The sequence below is a fragment of the Limulus polyphemus genome, unplaced genomic scaffold, assembly GCF_000517525.1.
Source record: "Limulus polyphemus unplaced genomic scaffold, Limulus_polyphemus-2.1.2 Scaffold331, whole genome shotgun sequence".
NCBI lineage: Eukaryota > Metazoa > Arthropoda > Merostomata > Xiphosura > Limulidae > Limulus > Limulus polyphemus.
In genome coordinates, this window is record NW_013665941.1 from 1 (window position 1) to 17,184 (window position 17,184).

The 17,184-nt window shown below is 31.8% G+C and overlaps 1 protein-coding gene across 4 annotated transcripts in view; it reads right to left on the reverse strand.

Annotated features, from left to right (window-relative positions):
• Positions 1-1,582: 1,582 nt before the first annotated feature.
• LOC106457439 (zinc finger protein 664-like) overlaps positions 1,583-17,184 on the reverse strand; it is a 36,922-nt gene continuing 21,320 nt past the window's right edge. For all 4 annotated transcript variants that reach the window (XM_022383376.1, XM_022383375.1, XM_022383378.1 and 1 more), the window contains exons 3-5: positions 6,140-6,243; positions 4,359-4,545; positions 1,583-3,761 (exon numbers count right to left, since the gene is read on the reverse strand). In XM_022383376.1, coding sequence (XP_022239084.1) covers positions 2,656-3,761; positions 4,359-4,545; positions 6,140-6,243 — 1,397 coding nt within the window. In that variant the 3' untranslated portion in view covers positions 1,583-2,655. The remainder of the gene's footprint in view (positions 3,762-4,358; positions 4,546-6,139; positions 6,244-17,184) is intronic.

The window sequence follows — 17,184 nt, forward strand, 5'->3', positions numbered from 1 at the left end:
GTTGTGTGTGTGTGTGTGGTCCATTAATATCTTACCACAGAAGTCAGCACAACCTGAATACCTCTCTCGAAAGCATCCAAATAGTCAAATCAAGAACCAGTAGGGCTAAAACCCATAAAAAAGGGTAGGTAGCACACCTTCGTTTCTAACAAGACGAACCATATCTGAATTCCGGATTCTTCCACCAGATACAGTCCTTCTCGAGACTTCTCTGAAGACAGAAGCACGAAATAGAGGGTAAAAACTAATCAGCAGTTATTCATTAAATATGTAATTAATTAATAAATAGACTTATCTCATAGCATAACCTAACCATTACCATATAAAATAAAAACTATATGCACTTTTTGATTAAATATTTAACTTCTTTTTTTTTAAGCATTTTAAAGATGAGGAGGGAAGATGATTATATAGGCAAGAGATTTGGATATGGAGGTTCTTCCTTCTCCCCTCCAATATATGGACACACATTAGAATGTTATATGTGATGTAGTAATTGATATAATACATGGACATATATTAAAATGTTATATGTGTTGTAGTAATTGATATAATACACGGATACACATAATGTTATATGTGATGTAGTAATTGATATAATATATGGAGGCACATTAAAATGTTATATGTGTTGTAGTAATTGATATAATACATGGACATACATTAAAATGTTATATGTGTTGTAGTAATTGATATAATATATGGACACACATTAAAATGTTATATGTGTTGTAGTAATTGATATAATATATGGACACACATTAAAATGTTATATGTGTTGTAGTAATTGATATAATACATGGACATGCATCAAAATGTTATATGTGTGTTGTAGTAATTGATATAAAACATGGACATATACTATAATGTTCTATGTGCCATAGTAACTGATATAATATATGGACACACATTAGAATGTTATATGTTTGAAAAGTTTGTTGGTGTATAAAACCTGAAGATAACTTTTATATGCGGAAACATCTGTTAGCTGAGTTCTTGCACAGATCTTAAAATATAACGCTGATAAACGGAAACATCGGCACATGTAGATATGTAGATCTTGAAAGTCGAGCTGTTAAAAACTTGAAAATAGCGTTGATAACTGGACCAATTGTTGGTTGAGATGTTGCAAATAAATATCTGCTGAAGCTTTTCGCTAGACACCAATCATAGCAGAACCGTCATAGTCTAAGAAAGTTCTTCCTCCTATTCCTCTGTCAAACTTTAAACCAAGTGATAAAGCTTCCTTTTCTTGTATTGTTTATCACTAATATCTCTAGTGACAGACTAGAGGGAAGGAAGCTAGTCAACAATACCTACTATAAACTCTAGGGCTACTCTTTACCAACCAATAGTAGGATTGACTGTCACATTACACAGGTGAAAAAGCAAGCATGTTAATTAACATGTTTTGATCCCATGACTTGTAGATTGTGAGTTGAGCACCCAAACTAAAATGCCACACCAGGTTTTAATAATAAATACCTCATACATTACTTTATTTGATGAGCTTTTAAATTAAATATAATGATTTTTACAATGAATGTCAAACATTTAAGATAAAAAATAATTAAGATGCAATTTATACAGTTTCACACTTCATAAAAAAGTTTTCTATATTGAATTAATACTGAAAACAGAAAAATGTAGGTATAAGTCCATATTCAAGACTAAGTCTAAATTCAACTATGTAAATATGATGGTATATTCTTACAACAACCAATATTACTTTGAGTTAGTGATTTCTGGGTTAATTTTAAGAGATATCTTCCCATTTTAAGTGGTTGATTATAACAAAATCTCTCTTCTCTGAACATATTTAATGAAATCAATATTCTCAAGTTCCTTTTCAAAAGTTTTATATGTAACTTATATACCAAAAATACCAAGATTTAGACAAAATAAAACTGTTTATCAATATTCTATTCATTCTTTAGAACAGAATAATCTTAGTACAAACTGAATGATTACTTTCTTCAACATAAAAGATAATAAGACTGAAGGGATTTGAGATCATTGAAGTTTCAGAATCCAGAAGGCTGCGAGTGTTCAGAAAATCAAATCAATGTAAATCATTCATAACAGCACATTCTCAGTACATGTTGAAATTATAATATAAAGACACTGGTTCGAACCAATACTCACTGTCTATACATAAAAAAACCAGGAAGAAAAACTGTCAGTTATAAAGTTTTCCTGTTTCATTATAGAAACAATGACTATTCTGGCCCTCTATTCCATTCAGATTAATTTTATCATCTTTTATTAATCAATATGTTCTCATTCTACCACTTCACACCCTTACATACAAATGTTCCCAACTAAAAGTATTAAAGCACATCAAAAATAGATCCATACACTTAATCCTGTCTTATCTGGTTTAAACAATTTCTACGTTCATTTGTTTGAACAACACAGCAGACAACAATATTGTTTATCAATAATGTACATTTTTCATTTACTAAATAGGGTTGGCCTTATGGCAAGGCTACTGAGGCAAATGCCTCAGACCCCGCACCCTCCTAAGGCCAGCCCTGATTCCAAACTGTTTCAACAAACTGCAAAACTGTATAGTTCATACCCAGTGCGTGTAGTTTATGTAGAATTTTTAATTAAGTGTTTCTTTGAAAATTCTTTTCCACAAAGTTCACTACTTTAAAGTTTATCTCCAGTGTGTATTTTCTGATGCATTTTTAAATAAGAGTTCCTTCGAAATTTTATTCCACAAACTTCACAACTGTATGGTTTCTCTCCAGTGTGTATTCTTTGATGAATTTTTAAGTAATAGTTACTTCGAAATTGTTTTCTACAAAATTCACAACCGTATGGTTTCTCTCCAGTGTGTATTATTTGATGCATATTTAAATTAGAGTTACTTTGAAATTGTTTTCCACAAACTCCACAACAATAAGGTTTCTCCCCAGTATGTATTTTTTGATGCTTTTTTAATTCCCCATTTATTCTAAAGTTTTTACCACAAACTGCACAACTGTAGGGTTTCTCCCCAGTGTGTATCATCTGATGTATTCTTAATTCAGCAGTTGTTCTAAAGTCTTTTCCACAAATAGCACAACAATAAGGTTTCTTCCCAGTGTGTATTTTTTTATGCTTTTTTAATTCCCCATTTATTCTAAAGTTTTTACCACAAATTGCACAACTGTACGGTTTCTCCTTGGTATGTATCATCTGATGCATTTTTAAATCACCACTTGTTCTAAAGGCTTTTCCACAAACTATACAACTGTAAGGTTTTTCCTCAGTATGTCTTCTTTCATGCTTTTTTAATTCACTATTTGTTCGAAATTGTTTTTTACAAACTGTACAACTGTAAGGTTTCTCCCCAGTATGTATTCTTTGGTGTATTTTTAAGGTACTGTTTGTTCCAAACTGTTTTTTACAAACTGTACAATTGTAAGGTTTCTCCCCAGTATGTATTCTCTGATGCATTTTTAAGCTATAGTTTCTTCCAAAATGTTTTCCACACACTATACAAAGATATGGGTTATTTTCAGTATGTATCCTTGTGTCTTGGTTTTTGTAATCCACTGTTACAGATTCATTTCCACAGATTACCTGACTGTATGGTTTATCTACACTCTGTTGTATATCAGGTTGTTTTAAGTTATTTAAATTTGTTTTTCCATAAACATCACTGTCTGACTTTAAGAATTTCTTCACTGCTCTAAACATATCTTCTTTTCTGAAAACATGATCACCAGGACACTCACTTCCACAACAGATGTTCACACTGGTCTTTATATCTAAGATCAAAATATATGATGTAACATAGTTAATATAGTTAGTATCATACATTACCTTATTTTTGTGATCTATCATAAGTACTTGATTCAACAATTACGTTTTGACAATATCAGAACCAATCACAGTGTCAAGCACATTTTTCAGATATGTTGAAATACTAATCTACAGAAATTGGTTCCAACCACTACTCATAGCAGCACATTCTCTGCATGTGTTGAAATACAAAAACCGTTTCCAACCTATACTCACAGCAGTATATTCTCTGTATATTTTAAAACTGAAATTCATCCCAACCACTATTTACAAAGTCTATACAAAATGGAAGTCAAAAACTACACAATTAAAAGTTTTCTTCTGTTTCATTTTATAGTAACAATGACTGTTCTTTCCATTCAAACTTTATTTCAACATCTTATCAATTATTTTGTCATTTTTATTATTTGAAAACATTTCACACAATAATTCCCATGAACAACAGATCTCATATATCTCAAATTAATAGTTTCTTCAATAACATTTACAAAAGTACCAACAATTCAACCATTTCGCTTAAGCCAGTGTTTGTTAATATACAGTTTTTAGATGTTTCTACTTACCAGATGTACTTTCCAACTTAGATTCAACATACTGTAAATCTTCTTGGAATTCAGTTTCTGTTTTCACATTGATAACACCACATTTTGAACTATCCAAATCATCATCACTACTTTCATTGAACTTTGAAATAACCTCACTTTGTGGTAAATCATCAGACTGTTCTTTTGTCACCATGACAAATATGTTCTAAAACCAAACAACATATTCAACAGGTTAATAAAAATACAAATTACTAACACATTACAGTAAAAAGTACACTTTACATAATGATATAAATATAAAATTTCAGAGTTAATTATATGTAATAAATATATAAACACTTACAAAGACAGCATTAATGATACAAATTGTAATGTCTGTGAACATTATGAAACAATATGAACAACGTAACATCAGTGGACAGCTAACAGTAGTGATACAATATCAGCAGAGTAACATCTGTGGACAGTTAACATCATTGTTACAATATGAACAGTGTAACATCTGTGGACAGCTAACATTATTGTTACAATATGAACAGTGTAACATCTGTGGACTGCTAACATTAATGATACAATATGAACAGTGTAACATCTGTGGACTGCTAACATTAGTGATACAATATGAACAGTATAACATCGGTAGACAGTTAACATTAATGATACAATATGAACAGTGTAACATCTGTGGACTGCTAACATTAGTGATACAATATGAACAGTATAACATTTGTAGACAGTTAACATTAATGATACAATAGTGTAACGACAGCGGAAGTCAAGTGACTCTGGTAACATGTGATGAGTTTCTAGAAGGATCATGAAGGCTCGAGTGTTTGCCAGATGCCCTCTATTTTATTATATAACCCGGCAAATAAAGCGGAGATAATAATTGCAGATAGACCGTAAGTAAAGTGTGTGATTCGTTGTGAATTATAGCGTGTGTTGAAGTTAAAGTGACCGTGGAAATTCTGTGTATTCCAATGTTGTATTGAGAAAGAATAAACTAGTTTTATTTAAGAAAGGACTTGTATCGCTGAAGTCACTCGGAAAGAATTTTTACCGGAAATTATCAAACAAGCATATACGTAACAATATGAACCATGTAACATCTGTGGACAGCTAACATTAATGATACAATAAGAACAGTGTAACAGCTGTGGACAGTTAACATTAATGATACAATAAGAACAGTGTAATATCTGTGGACAGCTAGCATCTATGGTCAGTTAACATTAATGATACAATAAGAACAGTGTAATATCTGTAGACAGCTAACATCTATGGACAGTTAACATTAATGATACAATAAGAACAGTGTAATATATGTGGACAGTTAAAATTAATGATACAATATGAACAGTGTAACATCTGTGGACTGTTCACATTAATGATATAATACGAACGGTGAAACATGCTATACATTTAACATTTATGCTACAACAATAGTGTAACATCTGTGAACTGTTAACATTAACCTTGAAATAATAAGTGTAAAGTATGTTTAGAGCTATCACTTATACTAGAATATGAACAGTGTAACATCTGTGAACACATTTAATCCTACATTAAATAACAATAAGAACAGCGTAGCACATGTGAATACTTAACATTAATGATACAGTAACATTGTAACAGCTCTAGAGAACAGTTTACTAAACTGTTAGTGAATTTCTTAATACTGAGACTACAAACATCTGAACAATGATTCAGCTCTAGTCAAATTAAACCCCAAAAGACATCATTACAGCTATACGATCACTTCAATAATAAAACTATAAAATCTTTAGACTACAAATTACCTCAGGTTTTTCTGTTGCTTCATACTTTTCTTCTTGTTCCTCTTTTACTAAATCAGACTTCAAAATGGTATGTAAAGGTCTTTCTTGTAAGGAACCAGCTTTTCCTGTTGGTAGAAGTATAAATAATGTAGATTTGTCTATAACAAGTCTGAGTATAAATCATGCTTCACTAAATCATACTCAAATATCATACAATGTACAACTTTCTCTATGGTTCATAGATACAGTAACATCCACCAGTAAAGTATCAATTACCAGAAAAGTGTAGAAAATAATTACGAACATTAAAACAAGAAACACAAGTAAACAAATTTATGTCTTTATTCATACACAGTGTAAGTTTCTATTAACTGGCTAGGTGATATACATTTATAGTGAAACTTTAAGCCAGAAAGAGATAAATCATGTCTTCACATGACAGATTTGAAATCAAATTTTATATTTTAAATGTCTAAATAAAACTGATAATTTTACATAAAATACTATAAGTCTTTTCCTGCTTAGTTGTTCTCTCTCAACAAATACAAGACTTTGGGTTTGAATGACCTTGAAAACAACTGATTCAAAGGCAGAGGTAGCACTGATGAACCAGTACTCAACTCCAGTTTCAATATTGACATATTCCCCTGGATAGGATGCCAGTCCATTCAGTATCCACCCTGTGGGAAGAAGCCAACAAACTAAAGAAAAGGAATATGCTAAGATGTTCATTATATCAGGAACATGAGAAAGACAAAGGTAAAACATACTGATAATCAAACTAGAGAATAAGAACAAAATCTGAGAAATACAAGAGATGACTGTTGATGTATTTATACATTCATGCATCACAGAGGTAAGTATCTGTTTGAAATTTATTTTAAACCTAAAAAGTTAAAATTTTCCTATACTGAAAATTTAATTCCGTTATGGTATTTCCCACAGCTCACAAGATGAGCTAGAATCCCACATTGATTAGAAGGCGGGACCAGTGTGAGGGAAGAACAGACATACTCACAGAAAGCATCCGAAGATCACCCCTGTAGATGAGAGAGTCAGATCTGAAGGTTTAAAGAGAGGAATCACACCACTTCTTACCCAAGTATACTCTTTACCTAGTTGTAGAATGTTTAAAAATCAGGGCAGAAAATGAGAGGAGCACATCTTAGTAGGAGAGAAGGTGGTAGGAAAGAGATCCTAACTGGAGTAAGATATAGTACCTCAATTCCACAATAATAAAGTGGTAAATGAGAATGCATCCTAGTGTAGAGTGGCTAGGGCGTGGCAGACCATACTTGTCAAGTCAACTACATCCAAAACCTCCTTGTGGTGTACCGACATCAGTGCGAGGGTAGGATGAGGATCATATCATCTTCACCTCAAACCAAGAACAGGGGAATTTACAGCTACTTCAATTCCTAAGTATTAGACAGGATAAGCTCTGAGAAATCGATCCGGGAACGTGACATCTGGTATTGAAAGGAAGTCTATCGTACGCAATCAACTTCCATGATCGTGAAACAGGTCAGGACTATCCAAGAAGAAGTAACATCCATGTAACAAGATAGAACAAGGGAAAACTAAGGATAGAATTAGAATAGTCTAACGTATCTCTAATGTGACCCACTAGACAGAAAGAGGAATTGAGGGAGAAAGATAACCCAAAACCTGTGTAAGGATTATGTTCATTGATTCACTCAAAAACCAAAACCAGCCTGCAGGGTACCAACATCCACAAAAGGGTAGGAAGAGGGTTCCCAATCGAAGCGTGAACTGCACTTTGAAATCTCACTCTGCTGTACGTGTAATCGTAATTCAGAGGATATTGCATTATCTACACTTACAGAACACCACCACCATCCTATTCTGAACTGAATGGTTATAATCATCTTATGTGGAACCCATCCAGCAGGGTGCCTCTATGGTCAACCACCCCAGCAGCTTGGAATTGGTAAGTGATAAGGACTCCTATACTCCACTAGAAGAAAGGAGGGTGAGGATGCATTGGAGAGCATGGAGGAAGGTCAACGCCCAAAACAGTGCAATGTGTGATCATGAAACCCTATTTTGAAAAGCAGACCATAACGATTTATTGAATCAAGGCCTGACAAAATATGCAGCTATCCCTTTCTGCTTTACCCATGAAGTCCATGGGTGGTATGGTCTGGGATGGACCAATTTACGAAACAACTATCACGATGTTATTCACCTTCAAATGATCTTGTGAAACACACCATCTCAAAGGTGAGCGTGCGGAGCTATGGAAAAAAAGTATGATTCAACATGGCGTACAGTGCAGATTTAGAGTTAATTCTTTCAGTACGGACTTGGTCCCTGGGAATGACCTCATAACCATTTTGTTCTTGATAATAGTTTTCACAGCAAATGTTAATGAAATTTGGTACATTATTAGTAAATATTACAATGCTTTCATATGCAAAATATAAATTTTTTAAAAATTAAATCTTAAGGTTTGTAAAGTAATGTTTTTCTCATGCTTTTCTTTTCTTTTTGCATGTTGCCTATCTAAGATACAAAGTAATTTTCATTTTAAGATGAAAAATACTTTTATGCATCAGAAAATTTTCAAATTTCACATGCAAAATCTTTATAATGTCCAGATAGTTATCAAATGTTTCTTAAGAAAAACTTCATAAAGGAGGAATTGTCGGTGAGAACAGAAGAAAGAGGCTGACCTTGTTAACGTTCAATTTCCCGTAGGATAAACACCGATAAAATCCCATGACAGGTCGCCTGCACCTGTGAGATAACTACAAGAGTTGTATAACCAAAGCTTAGAAGATCTTAGAATTGAACAGCACTGACCACTGCATAATTTGCTCAAAAATATAAATACATCTTCTTCAATGGACCTCATGACTTAAGAGTGATCAAGTAAAATAACTCATATCTGGAGGTGCAGCCCTGTAAAATAACTTGTATCTGGAGGTGCAGCCCTGTAAAATAACTTGTATCTGGAGGTGCAGCCTTGTAAAATAACTTGTATCTGGAGGTGCAACCCTGTAAAATAACTTGTATCTGGAAGTGCAGCCCTAATACGTTTGTGAACCAGGCAACTTCCAGGAAAAAAGAAGTAAGAGAAACAAGTACTAGTTCCTGTACATAGTCTATTGTACTTGTGAAGCAGAAGGATGAATCCACAAGGTTCTTGTGGATCACTGGAGGGTGGATGATCTATCAAGATTGAAATGGTTTACAAAAACCAAACATACCCTTAGAGGAACACTTTACTCCTGAAGAATATGTGTAAAGTATAGCTTAACTAGAATCCCCTCGTATATATATGTAATTAAACTCTTTTTTTTGTAAGTAATAAATATCTTTTGACACAAAAACAAATTTTTTGTAAATATCTGCTACCAACCCATGTGCCACTTAAAATCTTGAAGCAAGCAATCTTGAAATTCATTTCTCAAATGCAGTGATGTCACGAGTGTTTAGATAAACTGTTTGATGGATCAACTGTTTTGTTTTCCAGCAGCTCAGTTTCATCATACACTTCTTCTTCTTCTGTAGCTTTTCCCGTATCTATACGGGGTCGCTATTTTTGACAGCATGTTTCCACTCTCCTCGGTCCTCGTAATTGTCCCCAACAAGGCCTTTCTCTCTAATATCTCCATCCACGCAATCCTTCCATCTTCTCCTTGCATATTTTAGTATTATGAATTAGTTAATTCCTTAATTTAAAAGTAAATATTAAAAACACAACTAAACATTGATTTTTTTGTGTGTATCATTTGGTATGTTGAATGCAGCACTGGTTTGAATTATATATTTCGAACAAATTAGAATTTCAAATTACCAATATTGCAAAGCTATGATATAAAATAAGAACCTCTTTTTCTTTTCTACATGCTAAGATATAACTCGTGTATTGAATCAAACACAGTGGCCGTGCTCACATCTTTCCATTTTTTGAAATGCTCCATTGTGTACACTTTAATATATGACATGAATAATGAATCACAAGCTCAGAATGTACCCCTAGTGGTTTTCTCAGCCATTTTGATGTGTTATTGTGGTAAGATCCTTCTTTTCACACAATATTTCAAACGATAAGGTAAGTCTTATGTGAGATCGAAATTTCATATTGTTTTAGACCCAAATATTACTTAGTTACTACACATGATAAGTTGTAGTGGAATTCTATAGTATGAATCTAGTAATTTTTTATTTTTTGGTTATTTAAACCATTTATATAAAACCTAAAAAAACATTTTCTTTTCACATCCTCCATGTGAAAAATTTCATAAGGCTTAGCAACCTATGACAAGCAGCAAACGAGTACAAAGGTCGTAACTAGAAGAGATAGTTATTTGCTTTACTTCTTTATTTATTGTTCTATATTTAAAAAAATAAAGTTTAAAAATGTATTTGTAAATAGTATTCATGTATATACATATATTATGTAAAATAATTGAAATGTAACTGTATTTTACAAAATACTAGTCCACTGAAACACAGCCAAGACAGGTAATTTTGTATTATTGGATAGTAATTGGTGTAATACATGGACATACAATAGAATATTATACGTGATGTAGTAATTGATATAATACATGGACATACATTAGAATGTTATATATGATGTAGTAATTGATATGAGATATGGACACATATAAGAATGTTATATGTGTTCTAGTAATTGGTATAATACACGGACATAGATTAGGATATTGCATGTGTTATAGTAATTGATGTAATAAATGGATACACATAAGAATGTTGTATGTGTTCTAGTAATTGATAAAATACATGGACACACATTAGAATGTTATATGCGTTATAGTAATTAATATAAAACATGAACGTAGATAAGAATGTTGCATGTGTTATGGCAAATGATATAATACAGGGATGTTCATTAGAATGTTACATGTGTTATAGTAATGGATATAATACAAGGACATACATTAGAATGTTATATGTGTTGTAGTAATTGATATGATACATGGATATATATTAGAATGTTATATGTGTTGCAGTAATTGATATAAAACATGGATGTTCATTAGAATGTTATATGTGATGTAGTAATAGATATAATAGATGGACATACATTAGAATGTTATATGTGTTTTGGTAATTGATATAATACATGGACATACATAGAATGTTATATGTGTTCTAGTAATTGATATAATACATGGACGTATATTAGAATGTTATATGTGTTTTGGTAATTGATATAATACATGGACATACATAGAATGTTATATGTGTTCTAGTAATTAATATAATACATAGACATACATAAGAATGTTATATGTGTTGTAGTAATTGATATAATACATGGACATACATTAGAATGTTATATAATTTCTAGTAATTGGTATAATACATGTAAATACATTAGAATGTTATATGTGTTGAAGTAATTGATATAAAACATGGACGTAAAGTAGAATGTTATATGTGTTGCAGTAACTGATATTATACATGGACATACATTAGAATGTTATATATGATGTAGTAATTGATATGCTTCTTTTATGCTTGTCTACCTAAACATCTACATAACCATATCTCGACAGCTCACATGTCAAATGCCATGTCATCTTGTTTGTTGACTTGAATTCAAAATTTAATTGTACCACTATTTTATGAATTTATGTCAATATGTTTGGTATGAAATTATAGATTATAATTCGAAACTGGCTCAACACTTACCAACAGACTTGACTGGTATAATTGATATCGTAACCCTACTGTAAACATAATAAAAAATACAAAACATAAGGGTTTTTATACCATATTTTCATGAAATTCTTTAAACATTAGTAGTATTTTGTAAACAAAATCTTGGGTGTTTAATTACGTATCTCTACTGAAAATCTGTTCATGAATATAGGGAGTTAGTGTGTTGACAACTCCAATTGCAAAGTGATTTTCTTCCTAAGATTTTAAATACTTACTTCATCTTAAAGTTATCAAATTTCATTTGAATAATCTCTAAAATATGGTAAATAAATATCAGTAAAATGATATTTTGTGTTATCTTATTTACATTATCTCTATACACAATCCTTTGATTTGACCAACCTTGTAATCACCATACAAAAATACCAAATACATTTTGTTCTTTCTAGAATGGCTCTAAGTTGTAACATGAAACTACAGTCTCTTTATGTCAAATACCTTAAAACTCCTAACAGTATATATCTATTTATACCTAATTTTAATTGTTTTATTGCCCTTACACTTGTGTCTAACTAAAAATCCAGCATTACTTGTAAATCACTTGACAAATGTGTAGCTTATGTTACTGTATTGAACACATAACCTACAATCTGTTCATGAGCATACTTCATGAAGAATTTTTATTATTTTTAATTATCTTACTTAACCTAACCTAAGGAGATTGTGATTGATATAGTTTAGTGAATTTAATAAAGATATAATATAGAATGTACATCAGAAAGAAGAAATATATCACTTTTGCTCTGACCACTTGTTTTTTTTTCTGTCAGTTGGTGAATAAGGTTAAGCCTACTTTTTTAGACTTATGGTATATATATATATATATATTGTTACGGCAGCGGAAGTCATGTGACGCTAGTAACACGTCATGAGAAAATTCATGTCCGTTCGTGAAGCCTTCAGTGTTTACTAGATGTGCAGTATTCTTGTATATAAGACCGCCAAGAACTGTCGGCAAAAATGGAATTGAACTGCAGACAGAGATAGAGAAGGACAATTGAGTCAAGCGCGTGAATCGTTTGTTGTGAATTATAGCGTTTGTTTAAGTTATAGCGTGACCGTGTAAATTAAGTGAATTTCAAAGCTGTATTGAGAAAGAATCGTTTGTTGTGAATTATAGCATTTGTTTAAGTTATAGCGTGACCGTGTAAATTAAGTGAATTTCAAAGGGTTTGATAAAAACAAACTGAAGACAATATTTTGTATGTATTTGCTTATCCACTTTTTTTAGATATTTTGTTTTTCTCACTGTTTATTATATTACCCAATGTTTTCTGCAGGTGTCTCTGATGCTTTGCTTCAGTAGAATATCAATATGAAGCTCAATATTTTTATTTTCAGTTTGGGTAAATAAGAAAGTCATTGTTGAGTCTTTCCTGTTGAATAATTTCTTGTTTCAATGTGTTGTATGTAAATTTTTTGTTTGACTATAGAATCAGACATAAAATATGTAGTATTTATATAGTTTAGGACTCCTTACCTACATAACTAAATTTGAAATGTTAGGTTTATTAATCATATCATCATGTTTTAAGTTAGTGAACTGTGGAGACTGTATGTAATATTAACACTAGTTGTTATTTCTGTTAACCCTTTCAAGCTTTGTTTGATTTTAGAACATGTCTGTTCAAGTGAAAATGGAACAGCCTGATGATCTGCAACAAGATGTTTCAAAGTTCAGTTACAGTGATGATGAGAATCAGGATAGTTCATTCTATAATGTTATGAACCTGAAAACAGAAACTGAATTTCAAAGAGATATTGAATCAGGAATAGAAAGAACATGTGGTAAGTACAGACATCACCTAAAACTTAAGTTTGTTAGGTTAAAACCAAAAAGAACTATAACCAGTAAAAAAAAAAAAATCATATTTAATTTGGACAGTGTCACCATCATTAATGTCTAAGGCAAACTTTGAGATATGTCTAAAATATGTCTAAAATGGTGCTTTCACTGGCATTCTTATACTTGAAGTAATAGCAGAATTAGATTGTGCATTGACCACTGTCATCAGGCACAATCACTGGACTTCAGTCCTCATAAAGAGACAGTGTAATGGGTTAACATGACCAAAGACAGTAGGCATGAGTCAGGTTTGAGTGCAGAATTACATTTGGTTCTTTCTATACATTATGTGTGGAAAGACTAGGTCAGTTAGATAGATATAGTCAAAGTAGTCTCAGAAAATAATCCATATCAATGGTTAGTACTGAGGAAAAGCAGATGAGTTCAAGACTTTAAGTTCTCCCCTGCTATATGTGAATTTTGGGTAAACATTCCCTATATGAAATGCTAGCTATTCAGTAGAATCTGATGACACCAAACACAATGAATGTAATGTTTAGTTTCACATGTTAAGTGGGTGATATGTTTAGGTTTATTTTTATTATTTTATCCTCTCATTTTAGTTTACTTGCCATGTTTCTAGGGATGTTGATAAAAATATTAGGTTCTTGTTATAAACAGCTGATGAGGTTTTCATACGTAATTAGTAGAGAGTAAGTTATATGGAAACACCCGTGGACTAGCAATATTGTTTTATGAAGACAAACAACCAGTAACCAATAGAAATTCTTCAACATTAGAACTTATGACTTTATGAAAATGTAGACACCATACAGAACAAAACAGATGGTATAATTTAAAATAACAACAATGAATTATCAGATATCATCTGTTATACAGTTATGTAATCAACAATGACAAAGCAAAGAGTAATAAATGTTACAAGAGAATAATAGTGGTGAAGAAAATATTCAATTAATACCAAAAAATCACTCATGTGAATATTCCAGCCTAATAAACATTCATATATAAATATACAGAGATCCACCATTTAAAGTGGTACATCTTTATCCCTGTCAACTGAAGCCTTCTCAGATCCAATGATTCCTTGTGATTCCTGACTAGGAAACCATGACATTTTCTTTTCATTTTAATACTAAAAACATGTGTTAACATACCATCAGACCAACAAGAAGATCAAAGATAATATACTAAACAATTACACAATACTTAATGAAGAACCTACCACTAAATCTCTTTTCAAGGACACACCTATTAATTCTTAAAGAGATGAAAAAAAACTTGAAAGAAATCCTGGTGCAGAATAATGACAAACAAAAACAAAATGACACTACAAAATGAAACAGATGTGTCACTTGCCCAAATATTTACAGCACTACACATGTATGAGGAAAAAAAAACACAACTTTTAACGTAAGACATGTACCACTGAATATATCATTTACTGTATACTTTGTTTTTACAATGTATAATACAAATTGGCCACCGACTTGGTGATTGAGCATGAGAACATCTAAACCATATTAAACTGCAGAACCAGGATACACCTGTAGGCAAACAATTCATCACCAACAACCATACAGTTGAGGATTTTTTAATTCTAGTGCTTATTATTGCTCTGACAGACATTCACAAAAGAGAATGACCGGAAAGGACATTGATCTATAGTCTGGGGACCCTACAACCATCTGGTTGTAATGGATTTAATTTTGCACAAATTTCACACTCAATATTCCAAATACTGTGGATGCCATTTCTTTAAATTCTGTGCATCACTTTTTCGTAAGCTGTATGATGGACTGTGAAGACGGCTGTGATTTTTAGCTATTTAACAAGACCTTCACATATTTGTGAAAACCATGGTAATCTAATGGAGGCAAGAGGAGATCTCAATAAAATTTAATAATTTAATGGTTATCCTGAAAGATTGGTTAACAAAATGTTCACTGTTAATGACAAACAAAAGAAAAGGAACAGGAGTCGGGAAGATAATGTTGCATTTGTAACACGTTTTATTAGTTGTGTAGTTAGTAATATCAATAAAAAAGATGTGAGGGAATTGGGTATACTTATACATATGATAAGCCTGGTCATTTGTTCATCATTTAGACCCTTCTATCATTATCAGAAAATCACTGTATTGTATGTAATCTGGGGCTTACAAGAACTATATGGAGAAACTGATAGACTCGTAAAACATTGGTAGAAGTAAGGTAAATCTGATCACCCGGAATATGATCGGTTCATTATTTCTTGGTAGGGTTGAGTGTTTGCTCCTGAGTTTATGAGCTAGCTATCATAGATGATAGAATCAGGGTAGAGTCTCTAAGAAAAATAGGTTTTCACTTCCGATTTAGATCTATAGTCGTTATCATCAATACATAGTTTGTGTAGTCATAGAAATTATGAGTAAAGTATTGACTGTTACTGTACGAGTGGGAAGATGTGAAATGTAGGTACATGTGTGAAAGGGTTTCTGGGTAATGTATACTAGTGGTCAGATGGTCATCATGTATGTGTAGGTTAATGTGTGTGAATGTGTTTCTTGGTAATATATACTAGTGGTCAGATGGTCATCTTGTATGTATAGGTTAATGTAAGTACGTGTGTGAATGTGTTTCTTGGTAATATATACTAGTGGTCAGATGGTCATCTTGTGTGTATAGGATTAATGAAGTTGTGTCTATTTCTTTGTAATGTATACTAGTGGTCACATGGTCATCTTGTATGTAAAGATTAATGTAGGTATGTGTGTGAATGTGTTTCTTTGTAATGTATACTAGTGGTCAGATGGTCATCTTGTATGTATATGTTAATGTCCAGAAAGGGGAGTGTTCTGTTGGATATTCCCAAGTAAATTCTAAAGAGAGGTGGAAAGAAGACACAAAATGTAGAAAAGTTTTTAAATCATATTTAGACACGGATGTAATCCATAAATAAAAGATTTTTGGTGTATGAAATATAAAAATTGGCAAAGGTGTGGACGTTTTAGTCCCCATAGCAACTCCACAGATCTGTTTGTTGCTGTTTCATGTAGATTTTACCATTTTTTGTTTAAATTTTATCTTTTAATGACTTATAATTTTTATGTAATAGATGTAATTTTGGAAAGAAATTTCATGTTCAACATTCCAAATACTATACATGCAATTTCTTTGAATTCTGTGCATGTTGTAAGCTGTATAATCTGATGAAGAGAGCTAGCTCAAAACTTCATTCTTCTTTAAATTAAAATATAAAAAACTTGGCAATTGTTCAACCTATTATATGATTTTGTTAAAACATGCTTACATTCTGGTGTGCACTACAATACTTCTGGACTAGCAATATTACTACTGTAACAAGAGCTCTAATAAGTTTATTCACAACAATGAAGTAAACTTGTAGTGAATTTCTTCAGCTCATGACAACAAACAAATTCCAGCTACACGTTTTTTTTAATAACACAACTGTAAAAAGTTTAATTACTTCACTTTTCTCTGATGCTACATCACAATTTGTTTTTTTATTTTCTGTTTTACCAAACTTTAAACCAGTA